The 15,948-nt window shown below is 30.7% G+C and overlaps 1 protein-coding gene across 14 annotated transcripts in view; it reads left to right on the top strand.

Annotated features, from left to right (window-relative positions):
- The window catches only part of LOC145334560 (lysosome membrane protein 2-like), a 104,373-nt gene that overhangs the window by 32,208 nt on the left and 56,217 nt on the right, over positions 1–15,948 (top strand). For all 14 annotated transcript variants that reach the window (XM_080180047.1, XM_080180046.1, XM_080180048.1 and 11 more), the window contains exons 2-3: positions 5,965–6,326; positions 13,334–13,426. In XM_080180047.1, the coding sequence (XP_080036173.1) occupies positions 6,314–6,326; positions 13,334–13,426 (106 nt within the window). In that variant the 5' untranslated portion in view covers positions 5,965–6,313. The remainder of the gene's footprint in view (positions 1–5,964; positions 6,327–13,333; positions 13,427–15,948) is intronic.

Genomic DNA, 15,948 nt, shown 5'->3' with positions numbered 1-15,948 from the left:
TACATCAATTTATCGGTCATTGTCTTATGCCTTTAGATCCCTGGCTGTAATTGCTTTAGTAAGTGCATTAAGCAAGGCGTATAAATATAATAATAGTTCAACAAAGTTTCTGTTTTATTGGGTGATAAAATAAAAAAACAAAAAAGAAGATTAATTGAAAAATTTTAATAATGTTGTAGCATTTACATAGTTAAAAATTAAAGTAGGTTGGCCATAAAAAAAATAATATTTGGATATACAAACTTGAAAGTTATTTACCACATCGTATTATAGACAGCCCTCCGCGGATATTTAAATGAAAAATATTAATTCAAGATTAAAACCAGTTTTGTTAGCCCCAAGGGGCTGATCTTAATCTTAAATTTATACTTTTATATTCGTGAGAAATTGTATGTAATACGATATGATTTACAATTCTTTTCAGTATGACTGAGAATCGGTTCTAATCCTGCAGATTTTAATCGGTTTCGAAGCTATTCTGGAAAAGGTTTTAAAAGCACTTAATATTATGTATTTGTATATTCCCTAGCATTTACGCAGTTCATAGGAAATTATATTGTATTATGTATTTTATACCATTCATAAAAAGCTAAAACCAATTTAAAGCTAAAAATAAAGTACAATACAAATAAAATACCTATATATAATTAAGTATAGGTATTAAAAAACACTCTTCCCTTTTATACAATTAGTTTTAGGGGCGGAGCCATTTTGTTGCTTGTTTCAATATTTCATCTTCATGGATACAGGATTGTGATTAAGGACATACTTACATTTTTGTTCTGATTATAGAGATGCTTAGCTCATAACAAATAATCTTCTTGTCCAAAAATCAGAATTGGATAATTAAACTCTACAATGAATTGTTGCCCCAAAAAATTAAAATCAACTTTCAGGTAACAGTTAAAGAGTTGCTACGCTTTCTAAATCGTTCCTAAGGAATTTGGAATCAATAGGGCAATTATAACACGTCTAAATTAAATGAAATAGCTAACCGTTATGTACGGACATACCTTTTCTATTTATAGAAAAGCTTCGCTTTTAAAAATACGAATGAAAAGAACAATTGAATAAGACTCCAATAAAAACTAATTGTAAGATTTTCACTGTTAATTTGATCCTTAGTGGTCGAAAATAGATTTCTTGTGGCGTTGTAACTCTACAATTCATTGTAGGTGGGTCTGTATTATGTCAATTATGCTGATGTCCTAAATGTACTTGACAAACGAACATTAACAATTGTAGAGTGTAAGAACTTGATGAGCAGGATATTAGTTAAAAAGTCTAAAAAATGTGTATTAAATTGCAGTTACAGTTTTTGGACATACTTACATTTTTATGCCTTAAATATAAGGATGCTTTGCTTATAATTTATTGCACCTTGTTGTCAGAGGAATCATCACTCCAAAAATTTAGTTACTTCAAAATTAGCTAGTACTGTTGTTTTAGCTTCCGGTTTTGAGATTTCATAATGACCAAAAATGATGCTGATTTGATAGTTTTGGACTCAATCGTCTTCGCAATGTTACTTAACATAGTTGTCATCCTTGTTTCTTTTAATTAATCACTTTAAATGTATATTTACGTAAAAGTATTTTATTACATTTCTTAATGAAGATAAGAAATATTGGAAAAATTACGAAATAAATCAATATTAGTTTAATCGCCTAATATATTTCTTGTAAAAAGATTTTCAGGATATGATTTTTGTGTTTTTGATTGGTATTTTTAAATATTCAAGTTTTAGTTATTTGTTATATTACTCATTTGTAATAATTTCTATTAAGTGCCGGTTGAGCACTACCACCAGCCCCCCCCCCCCCTCCCTCTTTTTTTCAAAAAAAAGGGGTTGGTTGTTATTCTAAACTCCTGTGGGGTACCTAACCCTTCGGGATCAATTTTTGAGGTGCTCTGAACCTACCAGGTACACAATATAACCTAACCTAGCTTAATGTCAAATACTACCCTCCCTCCTCAACTTATTTTCTATTTGCCTCCTAATTGGAGAGGAATGGGGGTTGTATCTTGCTTGACTAGGCATTTTGAGAGGAATTCGCCCAATGATTTTTCTGTACCCAGCAGGGTTTCGGATCCGCATTGATTTTATGCGGATCCGGATCCGGATCTTTGACAATAAAAATAAAATGACCAAATTTTTCAAAAAAATTTGATTCTTTAATTCGAAGTCAAAAATACTTTTAATTTTCAAGTCTGAACCTAAACCTTAAAGATTGGCTCTCATCAAGAGAATGTCTGAGATTTTATATAAATTTAGGTAGATTTTTCCATTTTTTCCGCATTTTTTGGAGTCTAAGGATCCGGATCCGCATTTTTTTGCGGATCCGGATCCGGATCCTTGGACTCAAAAATATGCGGATTCTTGCAGATCCGGATCCAGATCCGGATCCGAAACCCTGGTACCCAGGTATTGTGCCAAATAAGGCCAGATTTTTCTAGAAAAAATATATAAATGAGTGGCTGTGACATAGTAGAATATTGTTTGTTACTCAAAAATAAGGTTTCTTAAAAACAGCAAAAAAAAATATTTTTTTGCGGATTTTATTTTTAAAATTCCCATGAAATAACAATTGAAATATTCCACTCTTTCAAAACAATAACATATTCCACTATCCATTTAAAAGGCAGAATATATGACTGTGTATTGTTTGTACAGGAAGATCTTGTTTAACTGCTCGAATGATAGATATGATTTACCTTAAAAGGGAACCTTTTTTATCTCTTTTAGGTAGGCTACCTCCACCATCCTACTACACACACAAAAATTCACAACCCAAATTTTCTTTTCTTTTACAAGTCAAAACCAATTCAGCCTCCCCCCGCCTCCCCTGAATGGTCTAAGCAATTATTTGTTATTGTGCAAAAACGTATTTTTCTAGATATTTTGTGCAAAAAAGCTCTTTTTCGCTCGTGCATATCATTTTGCAACCTTTTCCAGAATTTTTAAAAAGACTTGAAAAGATTTGGGGACATTTTGAAATATCTGTTTCCTTGAAAGGTGAACTTTAAATAACAAAAGATGAGTTATTTTGTTTTTAAATCTCTTTGCCTTTTTTTTTCATGTACTAGGTATGGTATTTTTGTGCTTAACAACTTTGCTATAATTGAAACAAGTTTAGATAGAATAAATATAAATTTTCAAACATCTTTCCCTTTAAACATACAGTTCTAAATCAGAGAATTAAACAGGTTCTAAGCTATACTGAAAAAATTATTTAAAGAAAATAAAGATCAAAGAATTGTGCCCTGTTTTATTATCTGAGTCTTTTGTCTCTACAGGGCCAACAAAACCGGGATTAATCCATTTTTACTGTTCTACCTATGTTGTTAGTTAAGCTTGCTGAAAGCATATTTTTTGTAAGCAAGCACTATTAGATCAGATTTATTATTACTTGGATGTTGCACCTTATTTTCATGTACTCACTCATAAAGTGATTTTCGCAGCTGGCTAATATATTTTTTTCTTATCCGCCCCCTTTAACTCATACCCTCCACTACTGGAAAAACAAACTAACCAATAAAATAGGTCCATATTAACAAGCTAAATGGACGACAAATTTTCCCCTGTCAATATGTCCATGCCTTCTAGATCTATTACTATTAGTGTGTCTGCAGCCTATACAAAGATGTAAGTAATTAGTACAAAAATAATACCTGGTCTGTCCTAATAGATTTATTCTATTCACACCTAGATTGAGTAATTAAAAGGTATTTTTTATTTGGTAAACTTTGATTGAAATATTCGGTCTTTTTATGTTGTAAACTATGGTTGAAATATTATTAAAGTACACAGTAAAGGAATTTACACTTAAATTGACATCAACCAACTAATATTTTTTGGTGAATTCTATATTTAGATTTTTTTTAAAATTAAAACATTGCCAATTTCTGTAGAAGTATAATTTGCACAATAAGCCTAAAAATATGCAGGTTATAATAAATTCTTGCAATATTTTAATTGGATTTGGTAATAAAAACCTTACAATATTTTGTTCTTTTAGATGATAAAATATTTTTTAATCCAAGAATCTCTATGTATATTCATCTACATAACGTAATGAGTAATTGATATGTGTTAATATCACATCATTAAGTTTTCCCTTTACACACATTACTTATACATTACCTACAGAGTAAACATTCTTAGTGAATAGAGCATAAATCCCCAAAAAATTACTTAAAGCTTTTCATTTTTTTTTTTATTGGTTTCTATGTTAATTTTTGGTTTGTACTATATAAAGGGAAAAAGATGTGCAGTGTAGATTACTAAAAGAATTAAGTGTATTTCTTATCATACCTCTCATATACCTGGATAGTTGGATAATATTCATGGGAAAGGAAACAAAAATTGTTTTTATGAAATAGGTTTTTCTAATGTGCCTTAACTTATTCTAATCTATCTGATGTATCAACCTAAAAATACTTCTTTTCACCCAGGAAATACAAGTATTAGGACAATGGACATATTTTGGTAATGTAATAAAAATTAATTTTATCAAAAGATCATAATTCCTCATAATTTTATCCTTGAGTAGAAAATTATCATGGAGGATAAATGCTTTGTTTATGTACACTTCTCAAATTCTCTTTTCAAAGTTCAAGTCTTAGTTCATTTTCACCTTTTTTTTGTCAAATTATGTTTTTTTTTTAGCCCTTGATAGTTTTAATGGGTACTATTATTCTTTATTAAATGGAAATAATAAATTTTTTTAACAATTTGACAATAAAATCATGTACAAACAAGATAATTGAATCAAAATGTTTGAAATTTTGATAATCATTTTGTTAGAATAGTTTTGCAATATATTTTTGCTTAGATTGTTGAAAGCTCAATTTAAGCTCTTAACAAACATATGCATCTATTTAGAAATTTTTATGGATTTTTCCATTCTTCATATCAATAAGTTTGGATTGTACTGACAGATTATTTTCAATCTTAAAGTCATTTTTAATGTATGATAAGTTTTTAAAGCCAATACTGTTTTTTTAATAGTTTTATTTATTCTTGTTATCCATGGGTAAAGGATTTGTTTCTTTCTTTCCAATGGGGGGGGGGGGGTAAAGGGATGATTGACCCCCCGCCCAATATAAACGTTTGGATGCCCTTGCTTTAGACTTATGTGTTAATATGATTGCCACCATAACTAAATGAGATGATATCTCTGATACCCAGAAACATTCAGAAAAATATTATTTTAATTATCCTAACACACTAGCATCAAAAATACTCAGAAATCTATTGTACTTTGGATAAATTTTGAATATTTATGATTTTTTAGTGTGCAAACTGTTGCTAGGATATAAAAGCTAGAAATAAGGAGGGAAAATGTTATCAATTGTGTGTTGCGCATACATTTCTTCTATTATTAGCATAGCTTCTTGAAAACTAACTAGGAAATATTTGAGATAATGATGTATCATTATCCTATACATCAATATCAAGTTAAAACATCCTTTTAACTGATAAAATACATAATTTTAAAACTTGGTAGATCCTAATAATCCCTTATAAGATATGTGTATTGACTATTGATCATTCTATGTCTCTAGGTAAGCTAGAAGGAAATATCTTTATTAAAAATTGAATTAACTCTTCTGATTAATTAAAAGAATAATTTTAAGATTTTTTTCTTAGATTTTCCTGTCCTATGTTTATACAATTTCTGTGGATGCTGCCTTCCTTGCTTTTATTAGTTTTGCATACAACATATACACATATCATTTTTTTATTTTGCGGCTCAGTTAACTTAAGTGGCAAAATCTTTTCAAAAAATTTCCATAGGAAAACTTATAGAGTACATGTTAGTTTTCTGACGTTTGTTACAAAAATTTTTCAAATTAAATTTATTTGCCTAAAATGTTTTTAAGCCAGGTGTGATTGAATTGTTAACTAAACTGAAATTGAGGGAGGTTGATTTTTGAATTAATAATGTATTATTGTTTCAGCCTTTGCTACCTCGAAGACAACAACAACAGAAGCGCACACTGTAAGTGCAAACTAACCTACCTACCTACCCTACAACCTATTCAAGATACTAAGTGCACCTACCAACCAATACTTAACAACCCTACCCCTACCCATAACTGTAAGTTATCCACAAACCGTACCTACCTACCTACCCGAATTAATAATAAGTTACAAGTTATAAAAAAGTACAATTTACCCCCAAGAACTTGCCACTGCCTTCCCCCTACAGACAGCCACAGTCAGCTGGTGGTCATAAACAGCCAGCAGCCGCCGTACACTTGTACGGTATTGAAATCAACAGCGGACAAGAATTTGGACAACAGAAAAATGTCGACATACAGTAAGTCATTTTTAGAACCGCAGCTACTTTTTAACTCTTTTCATTAGTCTGTAAGTTTGTCCATTGACTTTTAAAAACAAATATTTTGAGCTTTATAAGACAATTCTTTCATGATTTGTTTAATGTAGAAAGGTTAAAATGTTTACTTATCATTTCTTAACCTAATAATTTAATAAATCCATAGTTCAGAGTGGATTCTTAAAAAACTCTTTGGCTCACTGACTCACTAAAATTGGTGAGGCTCTCTAAGAACATTTGTGAAAAATCCTATAAAATCGCATAAAAAATCTACAAAAATGAAATAAAATCATGCAAGAGTTATTAGCATAAGGTTTTGTTTAATTTTCTACATTTTTAATGCGATTTTGGAGGATTTTTCACAAAAATATTTAGCGAACCTCACTAACTTTAGTGAGGAAGTGAGCCAAAAAGTTTTTTAAGAATCCACCTTAGCATTTTAATAAATTTTTATCTAATGAATTTGTGTTCAAAATGTTTAGAAATATTTTTACAATTTAAACTTTTCATTACATAATACTTCTTTTTGTGCATTGAAGATGTACAAAATCATTTAAATATTTACACATTTTATTTAAATTAAGGGATATGTGGAAAAGTAACACAGGAAAAAATATAAGAACTATAGAAAAATTAATTCGTTCTCAATTGCTTTGAACGGAAGTCTTCGTTGGCCATTAAGTAACGAATTTCTTAATTAGAGATAGACATATGATTTTTTGGGAAGATTCCCCTGACTAAGAAACATTATCAGCTAGATTTTATCACCAATTGCGATTCTTAAATTCCCTTTTCTAATTAAAAAGCATTTAATATACTAATTGTTTTAATTTTTGCTGAGTAATATAATGTTGTTATTCTTGCTTTCTTTAGTTCCATTTCCAAGTTTTATAATTTCTCTGGTATTAGAAGGAAAAAAAAATAGGAAATCTCAAAAAAAAACTAATTTTGTTAACGTATATTCTTATTTTCCTCCTCTACTATATTATCCCATATCTTAAAATAGCAAGCGATGTATCAATTTTCATATACACACATACAAGATACATTTTTGTATGAGGCAATACCCATAAAATCTAAAAAAAAGTGTATTTTGAAATGTGTCATTTTAGGGAAATATGAGTAAAAGTCTTTTATTAAGTATGTAGGATGTACAATTTAGTAGAAATGGATAAAAAGTACACTAAATTAAAGTATTTACCTAAGAATATATATATGAATTTGAAAGGGTTGGATGAAAGTGGTTTAAAAATAGCTCAAAACCAAAAACCAGTTAGACCAGTCAATCTTTCAAGATCATTAGCTTTATAGTGAAATTAAAAACATTACTTCTTTTTATGTTACAGGATTTATAATTGAAATATAAGAAAGTTTATGATTTATTGTTTAAAATAAACATAACAGTTTTTGTACAAATATTAAACAGATTTTCTCGAAAACAGCAAAACCATACTCATTGAAATTCTTATTGATAAGAAAAACTAATAATTCAAATATATCTTGAATTTACTGATTACTGATAACTTCTAAACAAAGGGAGGTTGGCATTTGCAGAGTAATAACCAATAATTCGTTTACATGTCATTTCGCTGTAATTATTTATTGAACTGTCTGTTAATGGGCCAAGATATTAACCCCACTTTTATGATGTTTGTAACTCTTGACTTAACAAATGTCGTCCTTAATTAAAATGTGGTTTGTATTGGGACTCGAAACCTTCACCTTCTCCCTGACAATCCGCTAAAAAATCTCACCAAAACGGATTTTGCTGTTTCAAGTTTTGGCCGTTTTTGAAAATACTTGTAAGACTGTCAAAAAGTTGAAAAGGAATAACCTAAACAATTTAGGAATCTATGACGCTCATTTTAAACAAGTCTACATTTTTTATGGGTTCTGACTCATATTCTATGTAATATGAACTTTAAAGTATTTTTCAACTTGACTACTAACTTATTACTTACAACCATCGTAATTTAGACATATTATACATGGTGTTTCAGAAAAAAACTGCGTTTTCCGTTTTTCTGACACAACCAGAAGGAATACAGAAAAAACGATTATATGTCCTCATTCTCTGTAAAAAAGTACATCAAATTTATAACAGGTTTTTTTCATTATCTCTAAAAATACGGCCTCTATGATAGGTACATAGTTTCTAAAAATGCTTTATGTGAAAAATGTTGTGCAAGAAAAATTAAAATAACTCTTATATTATGTATAAAAAAATCGTAGAATTGCAATATTAATTTAGAAAAAGGTATAAGAAAAGTACCTTAATGAGTTTTAAAGGTAAAATGCTTTTTAGCTCCTCACAAAAGCATTTTTAAGAAACTGCAATTTGTCATTTTTCACATTTCTTGATTGTGATGCATTTGCAGTAAAAGAATGTTCTTTAATAACGTAGGTTATAGTAAAAAGAAAAAAACTCCTTTTTATTTGACAAAAAAATCTCTAAAGACAAAAAAGTTATTGAAGTTTGAATTTTTTTTATCAAAGCATTTAATTACAAATTATGGATAAATTATGAGTTTATATCTTAACCTGTCAATTAAATTAAAGAATTATAGGAATAAATGAGGGGTGGGGATTTACGAACATGAGCAATTTTTAAGGTCATGTTTCTTAAGTATACAAAAAGAAAAACTGAATATTTGTTTTCAGTGAGGGAATTTTAAATGAAATTTTTAGTGTAATTGGTGGAAAATTGTATTGGCCGTATTAAGATGTTGTTTTCAAGTGAATAAATTTTTGAAAACCAACCTTAAGGCACAAAATTCTACCAGAAAAAAGCATCATACGCATCTTTTGAAATATTTATGCTTTAAAATGCGCCATTATTTTTAGAGATATTAAAAAACACCTGTAACAATTTTGATGCATATTTTTATAGAGAATATTGACATATAAGGGGGGGTTTTTAATGCAACCATCTCGTAATCAGTGAGCAAATGGCACTTAGAATTCGAATTTCCATCTAAAATTTTGCATGAGTAATCCTTGGTAGGTCTATTTTCCCTAAATCGAACAAAAAGTTTGAAAAGTAACGGCTAACGGCTGGCAGCTCAGCCGTTTTGCCATTTTTTGGATATCTATATTGCAAATTAGTCACGAAACCTATCTCCACATAATACTCTTTTCTACTCCAAAACTCCCATCAAAATTCGAATTCTAAGTGCCATTTGCTCACTGATTACGAGATGGTTGCATTAAAAAAAACCCTTATTTTTTTTGTACTCCTAATGGTTGTTTCCCAAATTTGGAAAACGCAGTTTTTTTTTTGAAACGCCCTGTATATCATTACCTTTGCCTAATTTTTCCTGTGAAAATCATGTAATAATGTAAAAGTATTGTTATATAATCCAGATAAATACCTGGATCCTATGTTGGGACCTTTTTCGTCTGCTAGCAAATAGCTTTCTTCTCTTTTGTTGCGACTTAACTGTTTAAATACTTCCGACGCTATTGGCTATTATTTAAAGACCCAATTGAAAGTTGGCATTGGTCCTCACTCCTTAGGGTGTGGACATACAGTTATTTAACCCCACCCCTCTAATGATATTTTACTTAAAAGAATGAATAGATAGAAAATTATATCAATTAGGAGTAAGAAAAAACCTTCTACAATTTTGTTCAATTAGTCAATGTGAAGAAAAAGAATTAATTAAAGGAAACATTAGTCTTTCATCGCTCACTTTTTCAACCTTAAGAATAGAAGATAAGTATTTTGAAACAAGGACACTTGTGTCAATAAATTGCGCAGTACTAACAGGTTATTTATTTTATTTTATGGTGACTTTGCGGTGTTATCGGCGGCAGTATCAGTTTTTTCGCAGTTTCTTCATAGTTCCGTATTTAACTATAATAAAGCAACTGCCATGTAAAATCCAGTCATACTTTAAACACAAATTCCCCCAAAATGTCTATTGAGCACTGAAAAATCCCCTCTATTTTTATAATGACTTGAAAATAAGGGTTAGAGGTTAGTTTTTTCTATTGTATTACCATAAACCTGCGGGGCTTACAAGTCCCCCATATAACCTAACCTAAGCTGTTCTGAAGTAATAATGGGGGTTGCTCGATTATACACTTTGAAACCGCATTATTAAATTGTTTCAAAAGTGTCACATCCGCCCATCCCCTTCTTATCAGAAATTTATCTAGTAAAATCGAGTTTAAAAAAAAAATCAATCAACGAAATATCTTTTACATATTTTCATGTGAAAGTTATTTTGTGGAATTTTTGGGCGTTGTTTAGATTTCTATTTTGACAAAATTAGTAAAAAATTTACAACGTTTTAGTTGGTTATAAAATGTATATCAACAAGGTTAACTCTTATTTAGATTTTTTTAAAGTCGACAACATCCATTACAGCGAAACCTTGAGAAAAATTCTGTCATTCAATAATGCTTCTAATTTAATTAAATATTCTAATATGGACAATGAAAAGATTTATTTTGAAAAATAAGCAAAAAAATTGTTTATGTGTTCCTTTCTTTTTCATACTAGCCGTTGCGCCCTTAGCATCTAAGGGCTTAGTATAGGTTGTGGTACGGAAAAGTAGACAAATGGCTTAAAACCATTCAAACAATCAAATATTTTAACGATATAGCCAAAAACAATCCCAGGACCTTTTAGAAGCTTTCCTTAAATGTATAATTCAATCGGTTCAGTAGTTATTGAAATCTTAATTTAAAAAAAACCTTACTACTTTATATAATAGGATGTATTAGCTTCTTATTGCTGTGCTACTAAAATAAAATCATCCTTACATGAATAATAAAACGCCATTTTAAAAAGTCTCCAAAAAACCTTATATAAATTTAGGTATATGATATTAAAATACCAAATGTAATCCTTAAAGGAATCTTAAATTGACAAGACAGACTAATAAACAATTACGTAAAAGGTTGTTAAAAACAAAAAATTATTTTTTTTTATTTACAGCAAAAATCATAAAAGAGCATACCTAATATATTCTTTTTTACTGTCGGAATTGTGAAAAAGCGAAATAGTTTTCTTCAGATAAAACACCCCCCATCCATTAAAGACATGTAGATATCCAATATTAATGAATGCTACCTACTTTATAAAGTACTTTAGTTATTTTGGCAGAACGTCCAAAAATTAGATTGGCCTTTCATGATTACTGGATCTAATTACTTTTTACTATTGGGAAGGAATAAAAATTCTGATAAACAAATATTAGAGCAGGGCATACAAAGTTTTTATTATATACTTTTTAGGAAATCAATGAAAATTAAATAAGATGTATTCTAGAATTTAGTGTCTAACTCGTTTTAGCGGATTTTTCTTCTGAAAAATATTTTTTTTATTTATCCTACTTTTACATTCTGAAGTCCAGAAAAGTTTTTTTTCTAAAGATTTTGGGAAAGGGCATCTCTACCCTCCGAAGAGAAATCATCTCTAGAAAAATCTCCTTTACCCTTACCTCCCCTCCCCCCATTCCTTAAAGTGCCCCTAGAGGCCTCTAGTAGTAAAAAGTAACAGGATCTTGCTAACCACTGAACCTATTTGGTTCCACTTTACAGTGTAGCTTCTCATAGGTCCTGGGAAGGTTTATAACTATTTAATTTTTGGGGAGGGTACCACCACCCTCCCAAGAAAAATCGATAGAAGGAACATAAATAAAATAGTGTAGAAGGAACATAAATAAAATTAATAATAAACAGCTAATCTTATCATACAAAATATTTCTCAAATTAGATATTTAAAGTGTCACTTGAGGCCTCTAGGGGCTTAGCTGCAGGTTAACATATAAAGTACAAACCCATTAAAGCCTTCTAACAAAAATTGTCCTAATTGTCCAATCAAAAGATGATAATTGTACTTTCTAATATTACAATTAGTTTTTCCTAGTTTTCATTAAATTGATAGATATGCGTTGCTACTCTACAATGATTCGTCTGTATGTTGCTTTTTTGTCGTAAGTGTGAAATCATTAGTTAAAAGTATGTGGAATGGCCTTAAACAGACACTACTCCAAACCATGTTAATTAAGGACCTTTCAGACAAACGTCATGCAATTAAAGGGTTGTTTTTCTGTTAGGTGTTTGATTGCATAATATGATTATCATGGTGGGACTGTAAATCACACTGGTACCTAAAGTTTTATAGCCAAGTTATCTTATACGCTGGGTCAACAACTTTGAGTACTTATACTTTATTTTGATTGGTAGGACCCATGCTAGTAATATCTAATAATTTTCATCAATTTTTCGCCCATTGTCATATCCCTTGCGATTCCTATTATAATACTTAGGATGTAAGAGCTAGGTCGCTGTAAAGATGACCCTATCGTTTTATAATTGCTGCGCTACTTATGCAACAAATTATTCTAGTAAAATAATGGAAAATAGGCCAATTAGAGGCTTAACGTGTAAGGTTACTTTTGCTTGTTAGTGTGAGTTTATGAAAGTATATAAATAATCTTCTTTCTTTATATCCTTTTAGTATCTTTCATACATTGTCAAAGGTATGGTTGGGATATTTGCTTTTATATGAATATTGTAAAAATACTTTCAAAAATAAATTGTAGGATGGTTTTACACAAAGTTCTTGTGGAGCACGAAACCCCCCATCTCCATAATTTGGAAATAAATGTGCAGGAGAAACATAACCTTCCCTTTATTTACAATTCTTTTATAAATAAAAAGAGGGGGATTGGCGGTGCTTAACATGGTACATTGTGTGAAATCACCAAACGTAGGATCACCAATGGTAGACCATCACTACCGCAACAGACCTGTAAAGTTTTTTTTACTTTTGCGATAATGGATATAGAATATGTGGATGTATTGACACAGGGAAAATTTGTCGTCAATGTTTTGCTTGCTAATATGGACCTGATTTATTGGTAAGTTCGTTCATCTATTAGGAAGGAAGAAGATGGGGTTAAGGGGTGCTAGTTTCACCTCATTAAAGTATTTATTGTGTAACATCCAAGTAATAATATATCCATTATTTTCAGGTCCTGAGTTGATATCTGCAGTGAAAGAGACCCGTATAGTAAGGTTACAGACCTGTCTCACCAGAAAACGAAGCATGGAACGGATCAATCTATGTAAGTTTAGTTATCGTTGAGTTGTTAGTAGCGAAGCTACTCTATAATTCACTTTGTGTCTCCGTCCTTCAGTCAGTCCGTAATGCTATTTGGGAAATGTGATTAATCTCGACTGTAATTGTAGATAGACAGCTAAAATTATAAGTGAAAATACCCATGACATATGCGCATCTAATTTTACATTGTTTTGTCCGTCTGTCTGTCGGTTAAAAATTGGTTTCCTTCAATGTTCTTGCAACTTTGTATCGCAGGTTTTCAGTAGAATTTTAAAAGAATTTATGCTTATCATTTGTTATCTCTTTTTTCGGTGAGGATGGGGACATTGGTACTCAAAGTTTTATAGCTACATTTTTCAATTCGTTGCCCAAAAAACTTCGGGATTGGTTATCATTTTAATTTGTTTTAACATAATTTGGGATGCACATCTAATTATCGTCTATTGTCTTTTTTTTTTGCATATTTCTAAATAAACATTTTATTCAAACAATTTTCATTGCAATTGCATAAGCAATATTGTACTTTTTACATAAGATAAATATTGGTAAATTATTCTTTAACATACCATTATCAACTTATATAAGGGCTTGTTGGTTATAGGTAGATGGTCATATTTTTGTATAAATCATGTAAATGTGATTCGATTGTATGGGGGTTTATTATACAGGATATTGTTAAAGGACATATTCGATTTTAGATATGTTACCTACGCTCATAATATTGCAATTTGTTGTTCTAGAAACCATTATTTGAATTGTAAGATGAATAGGTTAGTTAATAATATCATATAAAAAGTTGTTGTAAAAAAATTGGAAATCCGCATGTTTTGAAAGTACGTAAGGATTATAGAGGTGCTATGCTTCCTAAATCGTATCTAACTGTTATAGGAATCATCATGCAAAATATGAAATCGATAAGACAATTGTGACATCTTAAAGAACGATAAGGACTATCAGTTACGGATAGGTGGACGGGCTGACCCGAATTATGGAAAATCTTCACTTTTTTAAACAGTACAAAGTTGTAACCATCTGCCCCTTATCTTTCTATAAATACAATTCGATATTTTATGTTAATTTAAAGGCAATCGTTTATATCATATATTTATAATAAAATATGTATTGATATAAATAAGATACGCGAACATTTACAGGGTGCACCACATAAATCCGGACTTTTTCTTATTTATAACAAATAAAAATAAAATCATCAATTTTTAAGATTTTATTGAATTTTAAAAACTGGGAAGCAACCTAGGTATATGATTATTAGATTATTTAATAAAATCGCCCCCAGCCTCAATCACCGCCTCTACCCGCCCCCTGAACTGCCCGCCGACCCTGGTCACCATGTCCCTTTTAAAGCAGGCGAAGTTCTCCATGATAGGAGCAATGACAGAGGTCTTTTTGGTATAGGCGCGTCTATTGGTTCATGCTTTAATGGCGCTCCAGGCCCAAAAGTCCATTGGATTAAGATTGGGGCTGCTGGGAAGCCACATCTCCTTAAGGAGTGAGTAACAGCAGGATCCAAATTAACCAATTTTTAAAGTTACCCTTTGACACGGCGGCTCTCATTTGGGCCACAGTTAAGCTAGAACAACGTTTTATACCTATTTAAAAATGGCACGAAGATTAAGATAGGGTTATCAGCGCAATACATAGTCTAAAACGAGTTTCAAGGTTCCATATGGGCCCCTGAAGTCAGGAACCGAGAAATTTTCAGGATTTTTGACGTTTTTGACATCTTAAAATCTACCACGATCCACTTTGTCGGGGTACTACAGCAAAGTCAGCTGGGATAGATAGCTCTAGTCTTTTCTAGTGTTTTCACTAGGTATCTGATAGTATATCCAGCAAGTTTCATTAGTCCATCTCACCTACAGATGGGCTGAGGTCAGATTTAGAAGGCCCAAGTCATAAATCCACGATAATTTATCTGCGCAATTCGAATCTGCCTTGTTGAACATATGCGCGGCCAGCTCACCGTACACGTCCTCCATCGTCAAAAAATTTTCATGGGCAAAAAGCTCATTACCTAGGGTAAGGGGGGGGAAGTTTCGGTAAGGGGCTATTCTCGGTAATTTCGACCTACCTTCATTAAATGACCTTTTTCTCCATGTTCCTTTCAAATGACAGAAAAAAACATAACAGCAAATTTGTTCCTTATTAAATTGCCTACAAAAAAGTATAAAATGAATTTTTTGTGAGATTAATATTAAGGGTACTTATTGGGTCTCAAAGTCGGACGAAAAATTTTTTTTTTCCAAAAATTTTTTAGTAGGTGTGTAAAGATCGACCTACACAAAAATTGATAAGACCTAGAGCTGATCTGAAAAACTTTTTGAACTAGAAATTGCCCGCTTTTTCCAAATCCGTTGAGAGCTTTAAAATCGGGTTAATATTTTTTTCAAAAATGACCAAAGTTGGCGCCGGGGGAAAAATCGGTAATTTCAAAAGAAATTAAAATTCAACTTTTAAGGTCATGTTTTCATGTTTTCTTTTGTCAAATCTATTATTCCATATGGA

The sequence above is a fragment of the Acartia tonsa genome, chromosome 12 (genome assembly GCF_053477335.1).
Source record: "Acartia tonsa isolate MP-2025a chromosome 12, ASM5347733v1, whole genome shotgun sequence".
In the NCBI taxonomy this organism is placed as follows: domain Eukaryota; kingdom Metazoa; phylum Arthropoda; class Copepoda; order Calanoida; family Acartiidae; genus Acartia; species Acartia tonsa.
The sequence above is the reverse complement of the archived record's forward strand: the minus strand, read 5'-3'. Positions and strand labels throughout refer to the sequence as shown.